Source organism: Seriola aureovittata, chromosome 22 (genome assembly GCF_021018895.1).
Source record: "Seriola aureovittata isolate HTS-2021-v1 ecotype China chromosome 22, ASM2101889v1, whole genome shotgun sequence".
Lineage (NCBI taxonomy): Eukaryota > Metazoa > Chordata > Actinopteri > Carangiformes > Carangidae > Seriola > Seriola aureovittata.
In genome coordinates, this window is record NC_079385.1 from 15,056,925 (window position 1) to 15,082,451 (window position 25,527).

The 25,527-nt window shown below is 42.3% G+C and overlaps 1 protein-coding gene and 1 long non-coding RNA gene across 4 annotated transcripts in view; one reads left to right on the forward strand and one right to left on the reverse strand.

Moving 5' to 3' along the window:
• Window positions 1-22,377, reverse strand: part of anks1b (ankyrin repeat and sterile alpha motif domain containing 1B) — a 215,992-nt gene extending 193,615 nt beyond the window's left edge. For all 3 annotated transcript variants that reach the window (XM_056367040.1, XM_056367039.1, XM_056367041.1), the window contains exon 1: window positions 21,680-22,377. In XM_056367040.1, the coding sequence (XP_056223015.1) occupies window positions 21,680-21,810 (131 nt within the window). In that variant the 5' untranslated portion in view covers window positions 21,811-22,377. The remainder of the gene's footprint in view (window positions 1-21,679) is intronic.
• A 967-nt stretch (window positions 22,378-23,344) lies between these two features.
• LOC130163325 (uncharacterized) lies at window positions 23,345-25,432 on the forward strand. Its single transcript, XR_008826464.1, has 3 exons — window positions 23,345-23,541; window positions 23,658-23,833; window positions 23,963-25,432. It is a non-coding gene; the product is annotated as an uncharacterized LOC130163325 (long non-coding RNA).
• Window positions 25,433-25,527: the final 95 nt, after the last annotated feature.

A 25,527-nucleotide genomic window follows, 5' to 3' on the forward strand; every position in this document is an offset into this window, starting at 1 on the left:
AGTACATGTATATAAGTGTACAGTATTTAAAAGGGACATACAGCACCTTGGGCATGTGGTCAACAGTAACCACGTACTGAACAGGCCTGTATGTGGCACGTGAGCAGCCCTGCAGTGAGTCTCTGCTCAGGGGCAGACAGGGCGACGCCCGCTGGGACCTGCTGGTGCCCGGTCCTGCCCGTGCCGGCGCCCTCCATGCCAGCAACAGACGGTCAAATGCCCCCTCATCCAGCTAACACACCTCAGGAAGCAGAGCACGGAGATCTGAGCTGACTGCTCCCACTGAGAGGAGGTGCCAGATGACAGTTGGAACGTGTGTATTTACTGGTGTGCGTTTTCTAAATGCGTTTGTGTACAAGGCTGGTGCAGAAACACGCTATCATACCAAGAAGAGTGCAGAGAGAGAGAGAGAGAGAGAGAGAGAGAGAGAGAGAGAGAGAGAGAGAGAGAGAGAGAGAGGAGAGAGAGAGAGAGAGAGAGAGAGAGAGAGAGAGAGAGAGAGAGAGAGAGAGAGAGAAAAGGAGTGACAGATCATTTGTGAAAGTTCCATTCATTTGTGAAAATGGCCGGGATGCCAGTCACTATCAGCATGTCTGCGACGGCTGTCTGAGCAGCCTGGGAAACAGCAATCTGCGGCTCAGATTGTAGTTTAGGAATGAGAGAAAGAAAGAGCAACTGAGAGAGCATTACCATAATGATTCTGTCATTGCTCCATCCCTCTATCAGCAACCACACATCTCTCTCTACACTCTCCCTCTCTGTTCCTCACCCTCATATATGAACATCAGCTGTTTCTGCAGCACATAAAAAAATTCACCCTAACAAGTCATTTCATCTCATATTGCGTCTTAAACTCCCAGTGGGGCTGAGATAAGTTCAACTGTTTCCGTTTCACATCAACTTATTTAAATAATTTGCCTGTAAGAAGTGTTTTTTTGTGATACGCAGAGAGCTTATTCTCAAGTCTCAAGACGCCGACTATGATTCTTGAAGATTTTAGGATTAAGTGAAGTTAAATTAGACACAAGCGGGTCAGGCTCACTATGTTAGATCAGACTTTACTTGTTTGAGGCTACTAATACATGTAATACACAATTCCTTAAAAGGGAATAGTTTGACAGTTATGGGAAACTCTCTAATGCAGAGGTTGGCAGGTGGGTAGTAAAAGAAGGACAAGTTACTGGCCCATAACTGCTTGATATTATTAGGGAGCTTTTAACTCTCCTCCCTCTTATTGCCAACACTCCAGCATCAGTAGCTCTGCAGCTGACAGAGCCGTTTGTGCCTCGGCTGCAGGATAACTGCATATTATGCAGGACTTTTAAAATAGTGATTTAAAATATACATGCATACATTTTTGCATTAATATTAACATTTCAAATATTATTGAAATGCAGAGTAAATAATGGAAATGAACAAGAGGGCCGCAGCCTCATGTACACACGATCAATAAAAAGATTTCATACCAGTATAAATGCATAGTATCACAAAGTCAGCAGAAACACACACACACACACACACAAGCAATCCAGGAAAGCACACAAAGAGCAGTATTGCATGAAAAAGCTTCATCTATTACCCCACCACCCTTCTAAAGAGACCAAATCACTGTGTGATTTTGGATTTGCATCAAAACCTCGTCAGGCACAGTGAAAGTGGAGCTACTTCATTACCAGAGAGAGGGAGAGAGAGAGAGGGAGAGAGAGAGAGAGGGAGAGAGAGAGAGGAGAAGGAAAGGAAAGACCTGGTATGGCAGAGGATAAAGGGATGAGGAGAAAAATAACTTAACTCAGAAGCCAAATCTCTGGATGCTGAAAAGAACATTCAAAAACTGTGTGTGTGTGTGTGTGTGTGTGTGTGTGTGTGTGTGTGTGTGTGTGTGTGTGTGTGTGTGTGTGTGTGTGTGTGTGTGTGTGTGTGTTCCTCTCTGGCTTTCCCATGGCTATTTACAGCCCAGTCAAACACTAGGGACTGTCTGGAGTAAAACATACTCTAGAAACATCTCATCATCTCCTCAGGCAGCCAAACAATATACAAATAAACACGTTCATAAAAAAACATCACCTCTCTCCCTGACCTTAAATAAATAAAACCACACACCAGTGCTTCAACAGGAACAACTATTTTGCTTCAGTGAAATACAACTGGGATGCAGTTCAACTGATCTGCAGTATTTTCATCAGTAGCTCTACTTTAAAACATTCTGTGATTCAAATGAGGTGAATTTTAAAAGCTGCGTCATTGGAAGCTCAAAAAACATGATGTCAGGTATTGTGGGTATTGTGGGTATCCCCCCCCCCAAAAAAAATAATATGCATATAATTATCAAAACAATGTTTTGTAGTCGCACTGAAGAAATTATGAAATGAAGCTTTGCCTTCTCTAAAAATAGCATGCAAAACACTTTCACTGATGATTTGAAACTGGCAGTTGTGCTCCAAAGGTGCAGTGTGATTGTCACCTGTCAGCGGCTTCTGTCGTTTCCTGTTAGTGCAAAACTGTAATTACAGAGCAAAAGTGGACTGTCAACAGCAGCATAGTGGTATATGGTATAGTATACGTATATGTGACGGTATATGAAGATTCAGCATTGGAGATTAAGACAAAATTGAAAGACAAAACCAGATAATTTTTCTGGGTTTAATCTAAAATGTGTCATGTTAAATATTCCGATATCCTGCAGGACTTTACAAATAATTTCTAATCCAATCAACACATATGGGAGGATTACTTTAATCCACGGCACAGAGGTTTGGGAATGTTCCGATAAATCACACAAACACAGACGCAGATGACGGACAAAAATAAAAAAGGAAAAACCAGGTGAAGTGAGTGGAGAGAGATAACAAACAGAGATTCATGCAGAGAGGGAACAAGAGGACGCTGCATGCTTTAACAAGTATGAAAATGATGTAAATCGCATCTGATTTATGTTTTGGGCACAGTCACCAATCACCTCCTCCAGCACATGAAATGATCCTCTGTGAATATCAAAGTTAATCAGCCTCACTACACTGGTGTAAAATGGCTTATAAATAACACACACTCTGGGAAGAAATAACTTTAACACACCACTTCTGCAGCCCAAACCCCAACAGGTGTTACTTGCTAGCTCATAATTAAATCATCAGACCTGCAATTAATGATTTATTCATTGTGGTCAGAAGAAATACATAATTTACCAAAAATCTACGTGTAATTGTGAAGGGGAATTTCAGGCGGGAAACATATGTAGAGACACTTAATAGTTCACCCATCCGCTCCTCTTTAGCTCTCAATTAAATGTATATCTATTTGTATATGTATGTATATCTATGTAAAAGCTGGTAAGTCTGATAAAAAGGCTAAAATCTTTCAGTCACATTACATCATTATCATTTACAACTGAAATGCTAAAATATTAAAAGCTTCAACCTACAACAGGGATTAGCCTTTGGTATTCTTTACGGTTACCAGATCTCAGCTTCACCGAGTGCCGGTAAAAGACTTAGAACCAACGTTTTAGACACTGCTTTCCTACCATCATGAAAATGAAGGACTATATAATCAGTAATAATGGTGTTCATCCCTCCAGTTCAGTTGCACACAATACCAAAGAGCAGGGATGACAGACAGACAGCTAGATGATGTATGAAGAGCGGTACAATAACATTTTCAAACAGACGGGAGGGCCAACAGAGCTTCCTCTCTCTGTGTGTCTCCGCTCCTTTGTGTGCTCAACAGTCTGAAATATCACTGACATTCACCCTGATACATTTAACTAACGCTGCTGGCTGCTTCAAATGAAGTGTGTAAACACGGCTGTGTCAAATGTGTGTGTGTGTGTGTGTGTGTGTGTGTGTGTGTGTGCGCGCGTAGAAAGATTTGTGGGTCCAAAACAGGGATAGACTGTCGGAGAACAGTGAGGTTAAGTGTATGTTTGAGACGGAGCCTTTTAAAAGAGTTTATGAAAGTCTAAAAACAGCAAACCCAGGGGACAGATGGAGTGAGAGACATGCAGGAGAGAGACAGAGACAGAGACAGAGAGAGAGAGAGGGAGAGAGGACAGTGACTCAGCTGTAAAGATGGACTGATAGAAGAACGAGTTGAGACCGGCCAAGAAGGACAGGAGGAGGGAAAAAAAACAAGAATAATGGAGGAGTAAAGATTAACACTAATGAGACAGGCAACAGTGAGGATGATGAGTCACTGTTCAGTCTGTTGTAAATCTGTGATAAAACCCCTTGAACACACATGCACATACACATATCCACCCCAAAACAATAATGAACATCACAAGTGTAAAACATCAAAATTGACTTTTTTATCATTTCAGTTTTGCTACTTCAGTCTTCAAACTGTGCAATAAAAAACAAAGATAAACTATGAAGAGCAGTATCACAATCACCTGTTACCTTTAAAAGTTGGTTCACCAAAATTACAAAAAAATTACATTAGTTGTCAGGTTATGAGGTACAGCTACCCCCGCACTTATGCAGTGTAATAAAACATCCTTAGAATAAATTCTGGCCTCATGAAGGTCATAATGTTATTGTGTATATTTTGTTCAAAGTTTTACTGTCCTTCAACTTCCTGCTTATTTTGGAGGCTTTAGTTTGTGGTGCTGTTGAACTGTATTCCATTGAGAGGTGCTGCTAATATTTAATATGTCCAGTCCACCCTTTTTTTATTTTCTTTTTTTATCAATGAGGGTACGTTAGAAACACAAATACAACAGCAAGGTCAGTTGAATAGAATTTTGTTTGAGTTGCTCACAGAATTGAAAATGACATTCAAAATGTGCACTAAAGATAATGTTACATTTTTTGTCCATTGTATTATGTTGCTGCAGAAATCTGAGAAAAATATATCTCGAAACCTGAGCAACTACTTGCATAGATAGCTTTTTGTAATTTGGGTGAACCCTTTAATTTAATTGATGTAAGCCTATAGCTTTTAATTAACATGTCCTGCTGTGGGAAATATATAACAACAACTTGATTTCTTGTACGTGCTTATTTCCAGCGCTGGTATTCAGTTTGTGTAATATCTCCCCTCTTCTCATCTGACAGGTTTTGCATGAATAAATGTCAGACACTGAACACTCCTACTTGCTCCAGATGTTGTGTGACTGCTGAGATGCTTTCAAATAAAATTAGCGTAGCACATCGCTAGCCTCATTTGAAAGCAAATGTCACATCAGTGACAGCAATGTTGATGAGATGAAATGTTATCACGCACATCTATGCTAATCAAAAATTATACTTTCATTGCTTCATAAATAGACTCAATTAATAACTATATATCAGCTCTTTAACAGGCTGCACAGTGTGGGAACATGGCTATAGTTTGTTTACACCAAAACAATTATGTCCAACTAGCAAAGAAAACTGGTTCAGACTGGTTCAACTAAAGTCAAAACATTTATGCTATTGATTCTTCCACATTATTAAGAATAAATATACAGCTTTAAAAGATTATTTTTTAGTTCAAAATTTACCTCTTCCTTGCTAGCTAGTTATGTAGCTAATTGTGAAGGTACAACTTTGAGTAGAGCACTATTTTCCAATGTCAAACTTAGTTATCACACTTTTTCTATTCTGTACTTATAGCATTACTGACACTGAACAAGCCTTTATATCACTTTTTTGTAGCCCCGAGATGCACATTTAGCGTTAGCTGGTACATGTAAACAGCTAACAGTGCTAGGACACTTTTGCCACAACTGTTTATCAATGACTTATAAAACAGGCAGCAACATTTCTGATTGATAATATTTGACAGAAAAGTAAAAGAGACGATCTTCGCACTCTGAAATTTAAACCTGCTCTGAAATCCAAGGCTGTGAACAACTCGTGCAGTCAAGGACACAAAACCCTTAATGCAGAAGGGCAACATGACAATGCAGATTAGATAATGTGATGCCTGCCGGTCACAATGACTCACTCTTTTTCACACACACACACACACACACGCGCGCACGCACACACACACACACACACACACACACACACACACACACACACACACACACACACACACAGAGGCAGGGGGCATATTGACAAAATGTCAGTCTCCGTTGTCTGACACGTTTCAACAGGCCATTTTCTGTAGTTAATCAGACCACACACACACACACACACCGAACCAGAAACAACACAATATATTACAGAATCTATACCATGGGGCTTTCCATCATGTCAATAAAGCTCCCCTGAATTAGAAATTTAAATTTGATACAGGGACAGAGAGAGAGAGAGAGCGAGAGAGCGAGAGAGAGAGAGAGAGAGAGAGAGAGAGAGAGCTGCAGAAGTGGCCTGGTAGAAAATCCATAGCCTGCCTGTTATCTGGACGATAATTGGTTTCCCCCCTATGCCTCCCACCCCTCTCGCATCCTTCCTCTTCCTCCTCCTCTTCATCCCTCCTACCACGCCTGCTATCACCATCTCTCTCCTCTACCCCGCCATCTCTCCTTCACCCTGCACACACACACACACACACTCACACACACACACACACACACACGCACACGCACACACACAAACACATTCTCAGACAAAGCTAAGCAGGTAACAAAAAGCGCAGCAGGAACTTGCAGTAATTACATAATTTTCCAGATTCAGTGTGTCACAATATGAATTTTTGCACCTGAATGTCTCACTGAACAATGAGCTGACGACACAGTGGAGAAGGCTTAGTGTCAACAAATGCCCCTCGCTGTTATACCAGACACAATGACACACACGCGAACATGTACACCATCACAAAAGGCACTACACATGCACACAGTCAGACACACGCATGCATGATTAGCGTGAAGCGCATAATCAGTGAATGGCCTGATTATCGGGTTACACTACAGTGCAAGACAAAAAGATTCATTTACTCATCCACTTCAAAAAAGAGACGGAAAAACGAGGGGGTGTGGGGGTGGAAACGCAGGGGGAGAAGCTATAAAAATCATTTTGGCTGTGTGGGGATGCCAGACAGACAGACAGACAGACAGACAGACACACACGCAGGCTGCCAGATTCAGACAAAGAAGCAAAGAGGAAGAATGCACGGACCAAGAATAAAGGAATACAAGCAAGCAGACAGGCGAGGGGGGAAAACAAGAGACAAGAAGAAAGAAAGAAAGAAGGAATGACACTGGAGGACACAAGGAAAGACAGGCAGGCTTCAGGAGATAGCCACACACACACACACACACGTAATCATACACACAAAGGGTTGGTGCGTCGGTCCAAGTCTGCAGGGGGGTCTGCTGTACTCACTAGTTCAAGATTCAAGCGTGCTTACTCAGCAGAGCTCCAGTGTCTCCCCGTTATATTGAGAGTGAGTCAGAAACGGAGGAGAAGGGACGGAGGGTCGGATTTGTATTAACACTAGTTTTGTACTAGAAACGGTCGATAAAAGAGACAAAAAAACTGCTGAGAATATCAACAAAAACATCCCTGAGTTGAATTTATCCAGAGGTGACTGGCAGCTGGAAGTGGATGCCCACAAATTTCAAAAAATGGAGAGAGAAATTAAACGAATTCAATATACCAGCCCTGTCTCCACTATATCATACCACTAATCTCTTCTGCTGAAGACATTCTGGGGAATCTAAGCTTTTGTGTTTTGTGATCTGCAACCTATCCCATGAGGTTTCAGGCCTCAGTATGCTTCAAAGAAAGTGCTTGTTAGATTGTCTACCAGCGTGTTAAACCCTCTCCTCCCACACCTTTCCAACATCAGATCCAAGAGGGCTGCATCTCACAAATTTTTTACTTTCCGAAACTGACACCACACCCACCTTCATGCAGCAATGCCAAGTCTGCAAAGATGAGAAAATAGGAGGGATTTGAACTTCTTCTTCTTATTCTTCACACAACTACTTTCCACACTTTTAAGGCGTAAAAACAAGCACAGTATGATAAATAAGATTTTAAACTGTGTTTGCGTATAATGACAAAATATGCCGCAACAAAAACTTCTGCTTCGAGTAGTAAGTAATTTCTTATTTTCTATTATATTGTTGTTTTCTATTCTAATATATAATGTTTGACCTGTTAATACATTGTCTGCTGTAATGTGGATAAGGCTACGACTGCATGACAATAAAGCTGAACCCTTATCTTTACGTCTACGTAATGGATGCAGAGATTTCCCCAAATCAAAAACATAAAAAAGCAATACTGATCTGTAATCATGGATGATATGGGCAACAGTAAAAAGTTTTGAAAAAATGTGGAGGATGAAGGAAAGAGAGTGGAAAGAAGAAAGAGGAAACGGAGAGAGAAGGGGTGAGAGAAAGGTTGCGTGGAGGTTAGTTTTCTAATTTGCAGACCTGTCCCTCGGGGTTGTCAGGTGTGTGAATGTACATCACAAACAGCCTGAAGCCACAGATACACAACACCTTCATACTCACCTTCAGACCTTTCCATCACTCCTCCTCCTCCCCCAACACACACAAACACACCCTTTATTCCTCCACAAGTCTTTCCCCAGACGTCTTTTTCTGCTTCCGCCCTGTTCTTTTATTTAATTCTTTTTTCATGGAGGAAAACTACCACTCCCTCTTTGGAAAACACTTACAGTCTGGAACAAAGAGTTCAAAGGGCTGAGGGGGAATAAAAGAATAAAAAATAAGACTCCGCCCCCCCACTTTTTGTTTTTACTCCCTCCCTCTTTTTCTCTCCATCTCTCCAATCTTAATATAAGCCCAAAATAATGCACCGCAGGCAAGTCTAATCATGACAAAAAAGCCTTTTTGGATACTGATTTCCCTACTCATCAGTCAAAGGAATCTCTCACCTAACCGTCACGAATAAAACAATCTGTAGGAATATTCAAACCCGGCTGCTTTCTGAGCCTCGCTGCTTGTTGAAGATAAGTGAATCCTGAATTTGGGAGGAGGGGGAAAGTAAAATGAGCACTCTGTGAATGATATATTCTCAATTTTTCATTCAGGAGTTTCAGGGCAGATGAATATTTGATATCTTTTTTTAAAAAAGACTCATTCATCACGACGTTCACTTTGGCCGGGGGAACACTGGAAAACGAAGGATGAGGTTATGGCGAGACAGACTTATGGAGGGCGTCCAGTTATTGAGGCTGATTATCAAGAAGACGGAGCATGCTGGTGATAGAGTTAGAAACGTACGGGAGGAGAGCGGTGAATTGCGGCGCTGGATGAGGCTCCATCTGCATTCAGAGTAGTTTAAGTAGGACACATTGAGTTTTAAAGTTTTTTCCCATCTAGAAACTAATAGAAGTTTTTGAATTTGCAGATCTGCATCTTCAATAACATTAAATGAAGGATGAAAGTGAAGCCACATTATACAAATAACTTTTTACCTAAACTCTGGCTTGAACCCCAGACTCTGAAACAGGAATCTGTTTACAACCTCAGAAACCTTCCCAACTTACTTTTACCTACAGAAAAAACCTTGTACTGGATCTGTCCTCACCTACAGTGGTTGTTTTTTAGCAACGTTAGCGGCTCTAGAGTCGGCAGTGTTGGTTGGTCTGTCGGTCTACCAGTTTGGTCCAGACTAAAATATCTCAATATGTAAGATTTAGTTCAGACATTCATGGTCGCCAGACGATAAACCCCTGACTGATAAAAAGGCAGCTAGATGTTTTCAATACTATGAGCAGGAACATAGACAGAAAGTTATATGAAGCACTATTCAAAAGCAAGTGAAGAGGCATCACTCTCAATGTGTTGGATAAAAACAAATGGCCAAGCTTTACCAATAATGCACGGGGGAATGTAGTAAGAGAGCTATGCAACTTTTTAAAAAGTGGATTCTTTGGTGTTAGGAAAAGTTGTTGTTGGTTCTCAGGAATGCAGTTGTGACACCGTTGCACTCACGAAGTCTGTCTGTTCATTGAAATGGTCAGACCACAAAATACGTCAGGAAGTGGGGGAGCTACCAGAAAGTCTGCAGACCACTACAACACAGGCTTCCCCATATCAGCACATCTGGGATGTGACAAACTAACTGTTCTGACTGATACTTTCACAATAAGATGCTGTGCACAACATTTTTAGAAAGCTATCGAATTTGACTGAGCTATCTGTGATGGAATTAACTGTAATAATATAATATAATATATAAGTGTTATACTTTTCCAATCCAATATTAATGTTATTACAGTCAACTCTGCTACTTAAAAAGAGCAGGTTGGAAAGGTTCTAGATTATTGTTAATTAAAAAGCAGTGTGATTATATGCATTTCAATAAGCGTTCTTCTGATAGGTTTTAGCTGAAAGCAAAGTGATTTTATGTAGGACTGTTACACAACCATTGTTTTATGCATTTAATCTGAACAAACGAAGCTCTGGAAAGGAGAAACAACATGATGACTTGAAGTGTAAATACGCATGAGTAGCTGCTGGCTCACTAAATCATATGTATGAGTTGTGTGAGCTCCGTGTGGGCGGACACGGAGTGTATACAAGTCTCTGAATACATTATATCCATACATCATGATGCGGCATCTAGAGGCCTGCAGCACATATCATCAACTAACTGCATCGCCTCTGCGCACACATGTGAGCGCGAGACAGATATCGTGAGAGAAGGAGACAACAAGAGGCAATCTGTTGGCATCGGTAAAGCCTGCTAGGAAATGTGTATCCCGTAGGAGGCTGTCAGCTCAAGGTAATTCACTTCCTGGTTGCTCTGCACGCGCTCCCTCGCTGTCAGCGCAGAGGAGGAGAAGACAAGTGGGGAATCAATCACAAAGGGAATTACAGAGGCCATCACAACCCGGCCACACACACACACACACACACACACACACACACACACACACACACACACACACACACACACACACACACACAACTCAGCCTTCAGCACCATCACTCATACAGGTAGAGGCCATTTTTATCCACACACCTGGTGACCAACTACATAAGACCCATGTAAACAGCCACACCCACCCACACACACACACACACACACACACACACACACACAGAGTCTGAATTTGTGTTTAATATTCATATGGAGTCTCTTTGTGACAAGCTGAGGAGGTGTTCAGTCACACACTAATCTGAGGTGATTAGTTGTGTGTGTGTGTGTGTGTGTGTGTGTGTGTGTGTGTGTGTGTGTGTGTGTGTGTGTGTGTGTGTGTGTGTGTGTGTGTCACCAAGAGACTGAGGGAGTGCTGCATAATTGGGAAAACTCCCTATTTGCGCAGACTAAAGATGAAAGAGTTTCTGGAGCTTTTTCTTCAATGAATACGTTAAACTGCGCTGCACGCCGCCTCTCAGTCATTTCACATGTATATTTCATGTGCGTGTTTTAATGTGTGTTTGTGCTGATGTGCAGTCGTGATTTCATTTCTCTTTAATATTTTTACACATTTGTCACGGCAGCTGGAAGGTCAAGAGGAGATACTGCACCAGTTACAGAGAAGGGAACAATGACGACCTGACTTGACAAAAGTATGTAGACACCCAAACATTATATCTTCTGTGACTGCTGAGCATCTCGTTCCAAACCCACAGGCATTAAGCTGCTGCCGTAACAACCTCCACTCTTCTGGTTTCGGGCTTTCAACAAGATTTTGGAGCCTGGCTGCAGGGATTTGTCACCATTCAGCCACAAGAGCATCGGTGAGGGTCAACACTGATGTTGGAAGATAAGGCGCGGCTCACAGTCGGTGTTCCAGCTCATCTGAAAGGTGTTGGATGGGTGCTGAAATCAGGGCTCTGTGTAGACCAGTTCACCATTTCTTTATAGACCTGATTTTGTGCAAACACGCGGTGTCATATTGAAAGAGAGGGAACTTTGTATTCTGTAGCTTTTACTGGAACTGTGGGACCAAGCCCAAACCATGAAAATAGCCCTATGTGGACGCGATTTCCACATACTTTTGGCCATATAGTTTATGTATAATAGACCGATGTGAGTAGATACATTATAAGATTAACTGTGGTTTAACAAAGCAAAAACAAAACACTCAGATCGTTTTTCATTTCATTTTTGCCTCTAAATGCCACTTTTCAAACATCCATTCAACCGTCACACTGTCTCTAAAAGTATATTACAAACAACAACATGGTGACTCTCTGTTGTCTTGTCAAATCCAAAATAAGCTTCTTTTTCAGTCTAATTTGCCTGTTGTTCGCAGTTCATCAGATGCCATGGAAAGGCCAAAACTTACTGTGTTGTATTCCTGGACCTCTGAATATTCTGGGTCTGTTCAGTCATGAAAGGCAACACATAAATACAGCAGGACAAATCTAAACCTAGAAGCAGCGCTGCCAAATATAATAGATCTGACCTGTTATTTTACTTTTTAGATTATACGACTAAACCTCTTATTATCTGATTTGCTTGAGTTGCTCAAACTATACGACTCTCACCAGTAACTGCTGATGTGTCTCCACAGCTAAAGCAATTCAGATGTTCAGAGCCAAAACCTATAGGAAAGGTCACACTACAACAAATAAGGAAAAATCTATCAAATCGATTGATTTCAATGTGATATTTAGATACAAAATCAAGACTGTATGAATTTTGCTATCAACATTATTATTAGCAGCAGAAGAAGTAGTAGTCGATGGGATAGTGGCCAATTACTCTGTGAATTTATGGCCTAAAATAACAGGAAGAAAGAATTTGGCAAAAAAAATAAATAAGCGTAACTGGGAGCTACTGGGAGATACTGACTGCAGCCACTAAACACTGTCTTGGACTTCCAAGAGTCCAAAAAGCCAAAACACACACTCACACTTACATGCATAACTTCCCTCCACTGGCTTCCAGCGTAGCCCTTGCCCCAACCACATAATGACATTAGCATTTCTAGCCCTCTTCGCCCCACATCTTATCTACTTCAAAAGCAGCGCTTCATTAACTACAGCCATCTATCAGAGAGCAGGGAGCCTGGTGGAATGTGTGTGTGTGTGTGTGTGTGTCTACAACACTCGCAGTGTTATGTGGGGTCACAGACTTGCAGATTAGCGTGACAGACTGGACGTCACACCTCTCCTCCGTCCTCTGGCCGCACGTTGCATCTGCGTCTCCTCCACTCAGTATCAACATGTTTGCCTCCTCAACGCCAAACACGACATGACCAGAACAGGAAGCGTGTGAAATCTACTTACAGTATGCTGAAGCTAACAAAGGAGAAAGGCACAAGAGAATTGAATTAACAAGTTCCCAGCAGCACTCTCCTGGTGATGGATTTAGCACATTAGCGGCATGAATTACGTCTTTCATTATGTATTTACGCAACAAGCCACGACAGCAGTGATCGACACCAACTTTACCGCAGCTAAGGCTTAGAACTTTCTGAGTCGCTCTAAAACCACTGTATAAATCAGTTTCAAGTGCCTCACCATTTACACGTTTAAAATTAATATTATATAATATTAGAATTTATGTCTCATATTTTTCCATGTAGACCTACACTAAGTGGATTCTAACTGACATTGTATAAATGTGCTTATACTAATGCTAGTATATAAAGTACTATAACTGTACATTGTCCAGTGTTTGGGAGGTTAAAAATTAACAATATGGCTTCTTAAATCCACTTTTAAATTGTAGATTAAATGTATATAAATGTAATCCTCCTCAGCCAAACACTTTACCCAGGCAGCCAGAGAAGCTGCGCTAAAACAGCCTTAATCTAGCACACCCTGTTGCCACATTCATGCCAGATTAATAACATACCAAAATTTCAAGCAATGAAACTGGCCCAAAGTTGGCCCAAGCTCTAAATCTCAGCCGGTATGAGTCCAGGTCTGCGCTGCCAAATCCTCGACAAATCTGGCAACCAAGGCGGCCCAACTTGTTCTGAACTGTATTATTTTAGCTACTCACACAGTGTCAGAAAAACTCATGGGACTATTTGTCACGTCATCTTTACTTATCTCTGCATAACATCAACACACTCTATAGGTGTGCTCAAAGCGATTGTCCTACTATTACTGAGGATTGTGAGTATTATTTACAACATAACATGTAGCTGTAGGCTGCTAACAAGTATCAATCTGTCTTTGTAGATCATGTAGACAACAAGTAAACAAGAAAATGCACTCAGAGGAAAAAAATTCTGAGTAAATGATCAGGATCTGCCCCAGAATTGAATGGGTTCTTCCCTTCTACCATTACATTGCTTCCTTTCCTGGGGGGGGGGGGGGGGGGGGGTTCTCAGTAGAGCTGTGGATTCCCTGAATTCCCCATTTGCCACTGTCAACTAACACCGATGTCGCTCCGAAAGGCATGATGGGTAAAAGATGCTCCCACATGGTGATAACAGATGTAGTGCGCCATGAGATGTGAGTGAGAGAGACTGACATAGAGAGACATAGAGGGAAAGTGGGGAGCAGAGGGAGGAGAAAACGATAAAGAGCGACAGTAGGGAGCCTGGATCATTCGTCTCTTGGAGAGGAGTAAAGGGAGGAGAGAGATTGTGTGGAGTGAAGTGAGTGATGGAGAGGAAGCCAGAGAGGAATTGACAGAGAATCCAGGGCACCAGATGGACAGAGACTGAGAGGAAAATAAAAAGAGATTTGAGACTCAGACAAAAAACAAAGATTTAGATTGAGGGAGGAACAAAGAGAGACAGAGGCTTAGAGTGTGTGAGAGAGAAACGGGAGAGAGAGAGCACTCTGTGTGTGTGTGTGTGTGTGTGTGTGTGTGTGTGTGTGTGTGTGTGTGTGTGTGTGTGTGTGTGTGTGTGTGTGTGTCTTGGCTAGTATGGAGGTCTCAGTTTCTTGGCAAGATACTGCAGCAGAGCTTGGCCCAGACCCTAATGGAGATGTAAGAAGCCTCTGAGTTTGATCTTACACACACACACACACACAAACACATGCACGCTTACACACACACACACACACACACTTTCACACCTTCATCCCCTCTTGATCAGTCTGGCTCCAGACAAACTCAATGCACTGACGCCGCTGTTAAACCCAAACTAAAGCAGAAAAGATGGCAAAAGTTCACTCAACGAATCATGTGCAGCACATCACGCACCTACACAAAAAGACACAATGTTCCTGGGGGTTTTTTTCCAGGCCTTAAAAATTAAGTTAAAAAAACAGACTTCTTAAACAATACAAAATAAGATTTTAATCAATTTGTAGAACAAACACTGTAGATTAACTGTTGGGAGTTTTTTGTTTGTGCTAAATCACAGGCTCATCTGGATTCTCTTCAGTTTCTATCAGTGGAAGTGCTGCACTCATGTCAACAAGACAATGTTCTCTAGCAACGTCTGCCCACACCAAACCACACCCATCAGAGACGCAGGGACGCTCGGAGGACACCGAGCATCAAAAGGTGAAACCGAGTTGAAACTTGAAACCACAGAGGTCAGTGAAACTCTGCTTCCCTGTCCGGTGTTAAGTTACTCTTTAAATGTTTTATGTTCCAGGTCTGTGAGGCTGCGTTACGCTTACGTGACGGACTCTTCAGCGCCTGAGAGTGGAGATTCATCCTCGACCTTGGGAATACAAAGCACTTGTCTGGCCTCATACTCACATCAAAAAATATTCAGAAAGTGTTTCCTAAAACACCAACAATGATCCCCTCATGATAAGTTTATATCAAGGTCTAGGTTATTTTCTATTTTTCTATGGACAAAATATCAGAAAATTGTGGAAAAATACTGAAGTGACTTAATCCATCCAACAGTTCGTTCAAACAGTTCATTTTCAGATTACTGTCATATAAAGAGAGATTCTCGCATTTATGAGGCTGGAACCGGTAAAGTTTTGGCATTTTTGCTTGAAATTATTCACATTTATTGTTTGTTGGCAATAAAATTTGTATTGGGTGTTCAATGACTAATCAATCAATGGTTTCTGCTCTATACCAGAATACATGCCTCTATTTTGATAAAAATTCTGACTGACACACAAAATGTGAGCCAAACAATCTGCACATAGATCGCAGTAAATCCCACATGCATAAAAATAGGCGACACACTGATGCTGTCGTGTTTGTTCTTCTAAATCCTTATGACTGGCAATCTCCACAGTTAACCTTTGACCCAGTTTAGCTCTTGGATTCTCAGCTCTCATTCCTCCCAAACTACTGTCCATCACACAGACACACAACCATGAATACTAGTGGTGGTTATGTCACAAAAACACACACACACACACACACACACAGAGGCTGTTTGCCAGGTTTGGTTTGCAGTCATCTGATTTGCTGTTTCCTTAAACAGAGAGCTTAAGTGTTGTGGCCGTGAAACAACTTGAGAAAAATAAACAGAGTTCTGCGTGTTCTTCTCTCGCTATTCATAATCATTGGACGCCACGGAAACCAGTCACTCCACACACACACACACACACACACACACACACACACACACACACACACACACACACACACACACACACACACACACACACACACACACACACACACACACACACACACACACACACACACACACACACACACATGCTGTGAGCTACAAAGATCCAGAGCTGCTTGAAGACTCCAACACAAGCAGGGGAAGACTTCAGAAAACAAACGCCAGGGAGAGACCGCCTGTGAGGATGCCAATTAAAACAGAGTCCAAACATGAGTGTGTGTGAGTGTGTGTCTCCTCCGGGAGTCACTTCATTCCACTTAAAGGTTGTTTGTTGGTAAAGGAAGATGCAGGTAAACATACCTACCTGAACACACAAACAAACAAAAACAAGACGGACTTTCTCCTGAACATTATTGAGCGAGAGGGCGAAGAGGGAGGAGCCGCCACCTCCTGAGTCATGAGTCACTGTCTTTGAGTGCATCAGCTTTCGATCACCGTCGCTCCATCCCCAGCACTGTGTTGTAATACAGGCATACATCCTCACGTCCTCTATGAGCCACCAGACATACTGCGACATGTGCGATGACAGACCGTCACCGCAAACTCATCTTCACTGTTAATATTAGTTTGTGTGTAAAGCTGCTTAAAAAAGGAAAATCCACATGAACACACTTTGTTATCCGTTTACCAGCAGCAGCGAGGACGTCAGCGCTGCACAGAACCTTCACACGCCGCTAGCACCAGGAAAAGTTGCATGAATGCGAACATGTTGTGTATGACAGAAGATTAGACTCTCATCATTGTGGCCATTTTAAAGAACATCAATCAGAATAAAGGACCGTAAACAAGGGTGTCTGTATCTTCAAAACAGACCAGCAGCTCTGTCTTTATATCACTGTTTCAGTCTCACTTTCTGAATCATTACATGCCCTCACCAAACATTTACATCAACCTGATTTTAAGTGCAGTTTTGATTTGCATAAAAGATCTGATTCAAACAACAGAGGGGGAATCAAAAAAGCTGAAATATTACAAATGAGATAAGTTGGCTAAGATGGAAATGTGGTGGGCATTTAAACAAAGACAGGATGCTATAAATGCTGACTCACCGAGATGGTATCAGCGCCAGCACTGACCTAATTAAGCAGATCGGTTACCAGTCAGATGTGACCAATCCATATTAAATACAGTTGCTTCCTGACTGCTGATACAAAATTCATTGCTTATAAAGTTACAGAGAGTCACAGCACCTCAGCAATCGCTAACCTCGTGTTACCTTACATATAAAGTAACCTCATTGAAACCCAGAGTGAGGTTTTAATTTTAGGAAAAGAGAGCACTGGTGCTGGAGTGGTACTCAGCAGATAACATGAAGACAATGGAGGAAAAACCGGTTCATCCCTAATAAATAATAAAATGTGTAAAATCCATTTTAAAAAAGGTGAAGACGCGATGAAAATGCCATGATGTACTAGAGTGTGAGTAACAGAATTTGATAGACAAATGGACAACACAATCTCTCACAATATACTGTGACTAATTTCACAAAACACAGCCTGTGTTTGGGTTGCAGTGCATTCTGGTCTATTAAAGCTGCAGTTTGTGAAGCCATTTGTATCATCTGACTCCTCTTAAATGATGGCTGCATGACAAACACTCATGACGAAGCCTTTCCTGTTTAACTCGGAGACATTGATGCAAACATTTGACATTTACGCTGATGTCATACTGTATGTGTGTTACAGGAAATTTCCCCATTTGTCTACTCACGATTAAAGCTACAAGATAAATCTCAGTGTGATATCAGACTCATACCTGGATGGTTTGGCTGACTGTGTTTCTTTACAGCACGGAGGCCGACAAACATCCAGTCACCATGTACGGCACAGGTCATCTACAAGGGAATATGACCCATTAAACAGCGATGAGATCATCCAGTATTGATTTTCCACTGTGCGCGTGTGTTCATGTGCAATGCTCCACACCGCAGAACTGCAGCGTTACAGTCAGAGGATCGTCTTCTCTACACGCTGTGCTTATGCGTGCGTGTCTGTGTGTGTGTGTGTGTGTGTGTGTGTGTGTGTGTGTGTGTGTGTGTGTCTGTGTGTGTGTGTGTGTGTGTGTGTGTGTCCACGCTCATGTCCCACTTGGCGGTTTAGTGTGATTCTTTCAGTGAAAAGAGGAACCTCATGACTTAGGAATGCTATGAATGGCTCAGAGGCCTTAAGATGGGAAACTATGCATTGATTCCCGGAGATCATTCCCATAACATTAGCCTGCGCACACTCTGACCTCTCTGTTGACTCACTCATCTTCTAAGGGACAAATAGCTCTGTATTAGGAGGTGTGTCACACAACCGGTCACACACACACGCACGCACACGCACGCGCTTCTAACCAGATGTACAGATTGCACGTTTGGCCCACCCAGTGTTTTACAGACACCTCCTCAGGCCAATGTCTTGACCCAGTAAAAGCCAAGTGTGTGTGTAACACAGTAGACATAACTCACCGACAATAACATGAGATATTTCCACCCATAATGCATCTGGTTAACCTCAACTTTACCCTCCATGTCTGGTTGTGGTGTTTTTGTTCCTAAAAAGCTGCGGCCACTGCACTTTGTGTCTTGAACTACAGTCTATCGATCCCAACGCCACGTTTTGCTCCAACATTTCCCCCCCTGCATCTTCTTTAATCTCCTCAGTGAGCTGCACATTAATTCAGTGTTCTGTAAATAATCACTGTCCTTCAATAAATTTAATTCAATCCTGATTCCTAAAGCAAACAACATGACTCTGTGTTTACACTTTCAGGACGTGGGAGATTAGATACATACAGTAACAAGCTGGGTTTATTATTTTTGGTTAAGCCCAAATTCACGGCGTGACGGACGAACAAACATTATCAGACTAGAGTTTAAGCATGACCCAACTCTGCACCATGCGCTCATTTTAATCAGGTGTTAAGTTATGTCATGTGTTCACACTGGAAAGTGACAAAAGGAACGGTCAGTTAGTGTGCATACTCTTAAAGGATACAACTGAACTACAGACATGACGACTCCATCCCTGAAGAAGGCTATGAGATGTGACCGAAAGCTCGAGAATTTTTCACAGCTATTTAGCACAAAATACAAAGTACGGCCAAGGCTGATGGGGGATGCCATTAGAGGAAAAGTCAGAGCATCACCGAGATGTTTATAATTCATCAAATTTCATGGCAATCCAGCCAATAGTTGTTGAGGCATTTCACTCAAAACCAAAAATGTGAAACTCATGGTGGCACTGAAGGACACGTCAGAGCATCACCACAGTCATGATCTATCATCTATTATGTGAAAAGCCGACTTCTGCTTTTGAAAAGATTCTGGGGGAACCAACAGAAGAACACAGGGAGGAAATTAATGTGCAGAAAACAGAAAACACACAAGGAAACAACAATAACAAAGAGCATAAACCACAGGTGTCATGAGTAAAGCACAGCTGCACAAGGGAAAAGTATCTGCTAGATACTTTCTTAATGGAGGAAGCCAAATATAAATTAGCATCAGCAGCTCCAGAGCCAGACAACAGGCTGTATGTGTCACTGTTGCTGTACTTTTTCTGGCTGTTGCAGGTGTGTGTTGAAAACACTGCAGTCTCCCGTCGCTTCCTCTGCTGGAAGAGGGAAGACACTAAGCCCCTGATCTGAAACTGCAATTTCCTCTTAGAGCCGACTTCCGCTGTTAAAAAAAAATCAAACTGTCTTTGTTTTAAACAGGTAGAGTTCTTGCTCTTTGAGGCTCCTGCAGGAGTCCCCACCCACACCCCTGTGCTCCCCCAGTTTGTGAACCCCTGGTTTAGTGTGCGAGTGGTTGGCATTCTCCCTGCCAGTGTGCAACCTCAGTCCGGTCACAAGACGCTTTGCTCGAGGGCCAGAGGCCATAGTCCTCCTGGATGCCCCCCCCCCCCCCTTTGATCTCCTAATGACCTGGCTCAGGCTCGGCCTCACCAGGGAGAGGGAGAGGCTGCAGGGGCGGGAGGAGCTGGGACAATAACACCCTCAGCAGTTGTTCTCGCGGCAAGATTGAAGCCTTTGAGTTTGGAAATAAAAAGGAAGCTTCAAGTAGGTTATTATTAAACTCCAGCATTAGCATTTACTTTAACCTTTTACATTTTCCTGAGATGATTTATACTGTTCACTGTTCTTCAAAGAAAGTAAGATCTTGATTTGATCTCATTTTATGAAGGAGGGTCAGGAGTTCAAGGTGATAAGGTGAACTCTAAAGTCATTGAACATTGTGCCACCTGTTAACCTGAGGACATCAGCAAACAACATTTCACCTTGTTCACATCCCCGTTGAAAAGAAACCAGAAATGATGATAAAAGTAATTTTCACATTCAAGAAGCAGCCGGTCTGAGCCAGAGACAGATCACCTGTTTGTTTATCTTTTGTCTGCTGACCAAAGAAAGGACATGCCTGCAGACCTGTTTATCTCCCAACTTGGACATCCCAGTCTTCACAGCATCATGAGAGCAGGCTGAGCTTTACAAACACCACAGTTATATCTCTGTGGGATCAATCTAGTGGCACCATTCAGGAAAAGGTGACAACACATGTCAGAAAGGGGGACAAAACTTTCCATATTACGACTAAAGAAAAGAAAACATGGGAGTTTTTTTTGCATGAAATAGATCTTTGCTACACAACAAATAAGTGAAAAAGACAGTGCTTTTACAAGTGCTTCCATCATCCGAGCATCACCCTGTTTCATCCTCACATTCAAAAAAATCAACATTGTGACAGCTGTCACAGTGGTGGAGCTGAAGGTACTGTCTGTTCTTGTGGTTCCCCAACGCTCAAACCAAACCTGGCACCCAGAGAGGACAGGGCATGACTAATCTTTTACATTGTGGCATTATGACAAAGTCTGCCTTTCTGCTTTGTGTTTATTTTGGCCTGTGGCCTGCAGCATTTCTGTCTACCTTAAAAAGCACTTTGGTTCACAGAACTCTGTTGACTTTGCATAACAGTCTTCCTTTCCTCTCTCTTCCTCTCCTGTGTCATGCAGGGTGTTGAAACCAGGCACGAAGCTCTTCAAACACCTCATCACATCAGGTTTTTATCTCAGGGGCACCATATGTAAAGATCCTCCTGCTCACACACTGCTGCATATTTATTGTACTGTCTATACTGCAGCTGAGAGGCGTGAAGCTATGATTGGAGTTGTAGTTCCTTGGCTCATTTCTGGTGCATTGATCTATGATTAAGCTAAATTATGTCTAATTTTGCAGCATGGGAACCCCCCCCCCCCCCCCCCCCCCCCCCCCTCCTCCCCTCCTCCTCCTCCCACCAGGAATCCCCTCCAGCACCCCTGAGGCTCCCCTGGACACTGTAGCAGTCATGTGGAGTATATTCAAGGAGGTTTCTTACCTCAGTAGGTTGGGCAGAGGGATGGAGCCAGAGCCTGACCCCAGTATCCCCTTCTTCCCACTCAACAATTTCTCAACCAGGGCGACATTCCCAGTCCGGGCGGCTTCCAGCAGCTCCTGCTCCTTCCCCATCCCGGACACAAGTTTGCAACGACGGGGTGATGAAAATCCAGCAAATCTCCCATATATCCCTCCTGCCCTCCTCCCCTCCGACCCCTTCTTTCACTGTCTGGTGTGGGGAAGCATCAGAAAGGACTCCTCTCACTGCATGCTGCTGCTGCACGGTGATATAGGTGTTATTGATGCTGCAGAGCAGGTTTGACGTGCACGGCTCCCCTGGTGCCTTATAACCCTCAGTCCATTCACACGCACGGCTCCGTAATCTCCTCTACTACTCGTCCGCTGACGTGCACTGCTCCCCGGTGTAACCTCAGTGCAAACAAGCGCAGCGGGGAGGGGGAACCGGAGGCTCGGAACCGACTCCCTGAACGTGAAGTGTGAAGTGAAGAGTAACCCCCGACTAAAAAAAAAAAATATAAACAAACACACAAACTCCTTCTTTGTCCGAGAGGAGCCTCAAGTCTGGGCGGAAGCTCCAGCTGGTAACAGGCGGGAGGTGAAACCCTGTCTGCCTCCACAAGAACCTCTTTAGTCCCGTTGTACTCGCCTCCTCTCTCCCCCGAACCTACCGCACTGCCCGGTGCCTTATCTGTGTCGCCTGAGACTAACGTGTCGAGTTAGATGGCATTAAATAGCGGAGTTCCGGCCAGAGCTTTCAAAATAAATGCTTCAATTTCCGGATGTGTTGCAAATTGATGCTCAAAGGGGCATTAAGGCAGGGCATCAAAAAATAAAAAAAAACAGATAGATAGATAGATAGATAGATAGATAGATAGATAGATAGATAGATAGATAGATAGATAGATAGATAGATAGATAGATAGATAGTCAGGTGAGACAGGTAAAAACAAAAAGTGCAAATTAAACAAACTAATAAGTTAAGTAATAGGTTAACCTACATGTAAAAAAAAATTTGGAAGACAATTTAGATTTTTTTTTCAAAATTTGTATCAAAAGCAAAGCCAGAATAACCAGCTAAGAGGCACCAGGGTCAAAAACAACTGCTGAGCTGAGTGCCTGTTAACCTCACGGTTTGAGTGCAAGTTTCTATGATGGAATACCACCTGTCCCCAGATTTGTTGTGTGTTGATTTGGTTGAACACTAATCAACTTATAACTAATATGCAACATGTAGACAGACAAAGTCAGGACCACAACTTTGGCAAATGAAGCACAAACCACTTTGTCCTTGTGCAACTGTGCTTTAAAAGTGCACTGTCTTTAAAAATTAACAACATCAGAAACCACACCATAAGTCTGAATTTCTTAGGCCCCCCTGGAGTTCTCTGCTTCTGGTCCTATATACCAATAAATTACACATAAATGAATGTCAGTTTATTAAGATAACTAACAAAATACGATGCTATTATGATAATGATAGCAGAAACATATATGGTTCAGATATTTGTAGTAACCAGCACTGATCTTGAATGCTCCCAGTGGGGCCTCATCAGTGCTTTTATTTTGAAAGCAACGCCGCTCAACTTGGTGTGTGCCTCTGTGTGACTTGTCTTACAGACTTACTGTACAGGCTGGGCGTGGAAGACGATGCTTCAACACTAAGAGGAGGCGATGCCTTTGTTAGGATCTTTAAAAAGTCACACTGGTGCTCGCCAGCTGCGCCAGCTGTTGTCACTTTCAGACCACAAACTTATTCCATCAGACAGGCGCGTGCTCCACGCTCCTGCCCCACGCTGGGGGCGTGTCCCCGCCATTGCTGCAGCTGAATGGATCTGGAAACAGGTGAGATCCTAAAATAGCCCCCTCCCCCACTTTGTTATGTCAGAGCAGGGTTTGTGTGGATGGAGAATGAATGCAGGAGATGGATTTTTAATGTGCTCTGATCTGTTCACTGACAGCCTGGGAAAACAGACATCCCCACCCTCGCCACTGCGCCCCCACTCTGCCGCTAAGTGCATGCTGGGACCTGCCTGATGGCCCCACTCTGCGGTGTAACTGGAATTTGTGAAGAAGTGCTGCCTTCAAGTGCTCCACCTGCAGCTGTGTCCGACTTATCAGCTCGCGAAAAGGACTTGTAGCTGATTCAAATTATTTTTGGGCTGAAAATCGTTTTTTAAAATTAATTTTCTCGATTAACTCGATAAAATGTCAGAAAATTGTGAGAAAAAAAAGCTGAAATGTTTTTCTTTTGTCTGACCAACAGCCCAAAACACCAAGATATTCAACCTACATCGATATTAAACAGAGGAAAAATGCTAAGATGAGAAGATGGAACCAGAGGATTTATTGAATATGTTATTTTAACAACATGGGACCACATGATACAGTAAGTTGATATTTAATGATGGCACCATAGAGCTTTTCTGTGATGCAGTGCAAGAAAGAGAAGGAACACGGACATGTAATCATTAAGTGTGCTTCATGGCAATAAAAGATCAATTAAGCAAAAGTAAAAACAATGAAATCACTATTAAAACAGGACAGTGGATCAAGAATAAATACATTATATACAGCGTTGCAAATAATAATAGTTTTTCATTAACAATTGATCAGATGATTACTAATATTTTGTAATTAAAATTATAAACTTGCTGATTGATTATCAGAAGTGGTTCAGGACTGTTATGGTGCTCTGTACCTGGTGAGGTCTCAGTGGAAGCAGCAGAGCCCCACTCACTGCTGGATGCAGATACAGCTCTGAGCACTGAGCCAACACACAATCTTTCATCACATTTCCCACAATCCAACTGTACATGGTGCTGGCACACTCTTTCATATACACACACACACACACACACACACACACACATTATATAAATGAATGTGTACATGCTTTGCTTACATAAACGGCCCTGCACTGTGGCACCGCCATCATCACAGAAACATTAAGCTCGGTATGTAAATACAGTTTCATATTAACAGCAGCAGAGAACAACTTTTTTCTCTCTCTCACACACTCTCTCACACACACACACACACACACACACACACACACACACACACACACACACACACACACACACACACACACACACACACACACACACACACACACACACACACTTAATGCCCTTCTCTGACTCACTGCACTACTCCAGCCGTAAAATGTCATGACCATTTATGTGCACAAAGTCCAAACTCTCTCCTGCAGTGGTTCAGTGGAGCCCATTAGAGCTCACAAAGAGGCTGCACTTCTATTCAAAGAGTCTCTAATCTGCACTTAAAATGCAGGAAAAACTTCAACATTGTGTCTTATTCATTAAGAAAAGCTGTATAAAATGTTTTTAACAAGACATATGGGAGGTTTTCACTTAAATAATCTGTTCTTGCTTGAGCTTTTACACTTGTGGGAACTTAAATGTTGCATTTTTAGCAAATTTGAAACAAAAAACAAATATAAATATCTGGAAAAATCATGAAAATCTCGACTTTTACATATTTAAGTTCATTTTCAAAAGATATGAGGTGGTGAGACAAGCACTATTTTCATCCTTGTGGTTAAAGGGAATATATGTCAGTCACTTAAAGTGCACATGAAAATCTGAGTGTTTACCCAAAATCTTGCCACTAGGGACTTCCTGTCAGGATATAAAAATCCGCAGTGCCTGTTTATTCTTGACTGGGTCTCCAACTTTACCTTATGTTTTTATCTGTTGTCTATACCATGTTGTGGAGTGATGTCTACCCATGTAAACCTGGAAAGGTAAAAAGATTGGTCGATTTGTAGCCTTATTCAACACCAAAGTACTGACCTTCAATACCAAGCAC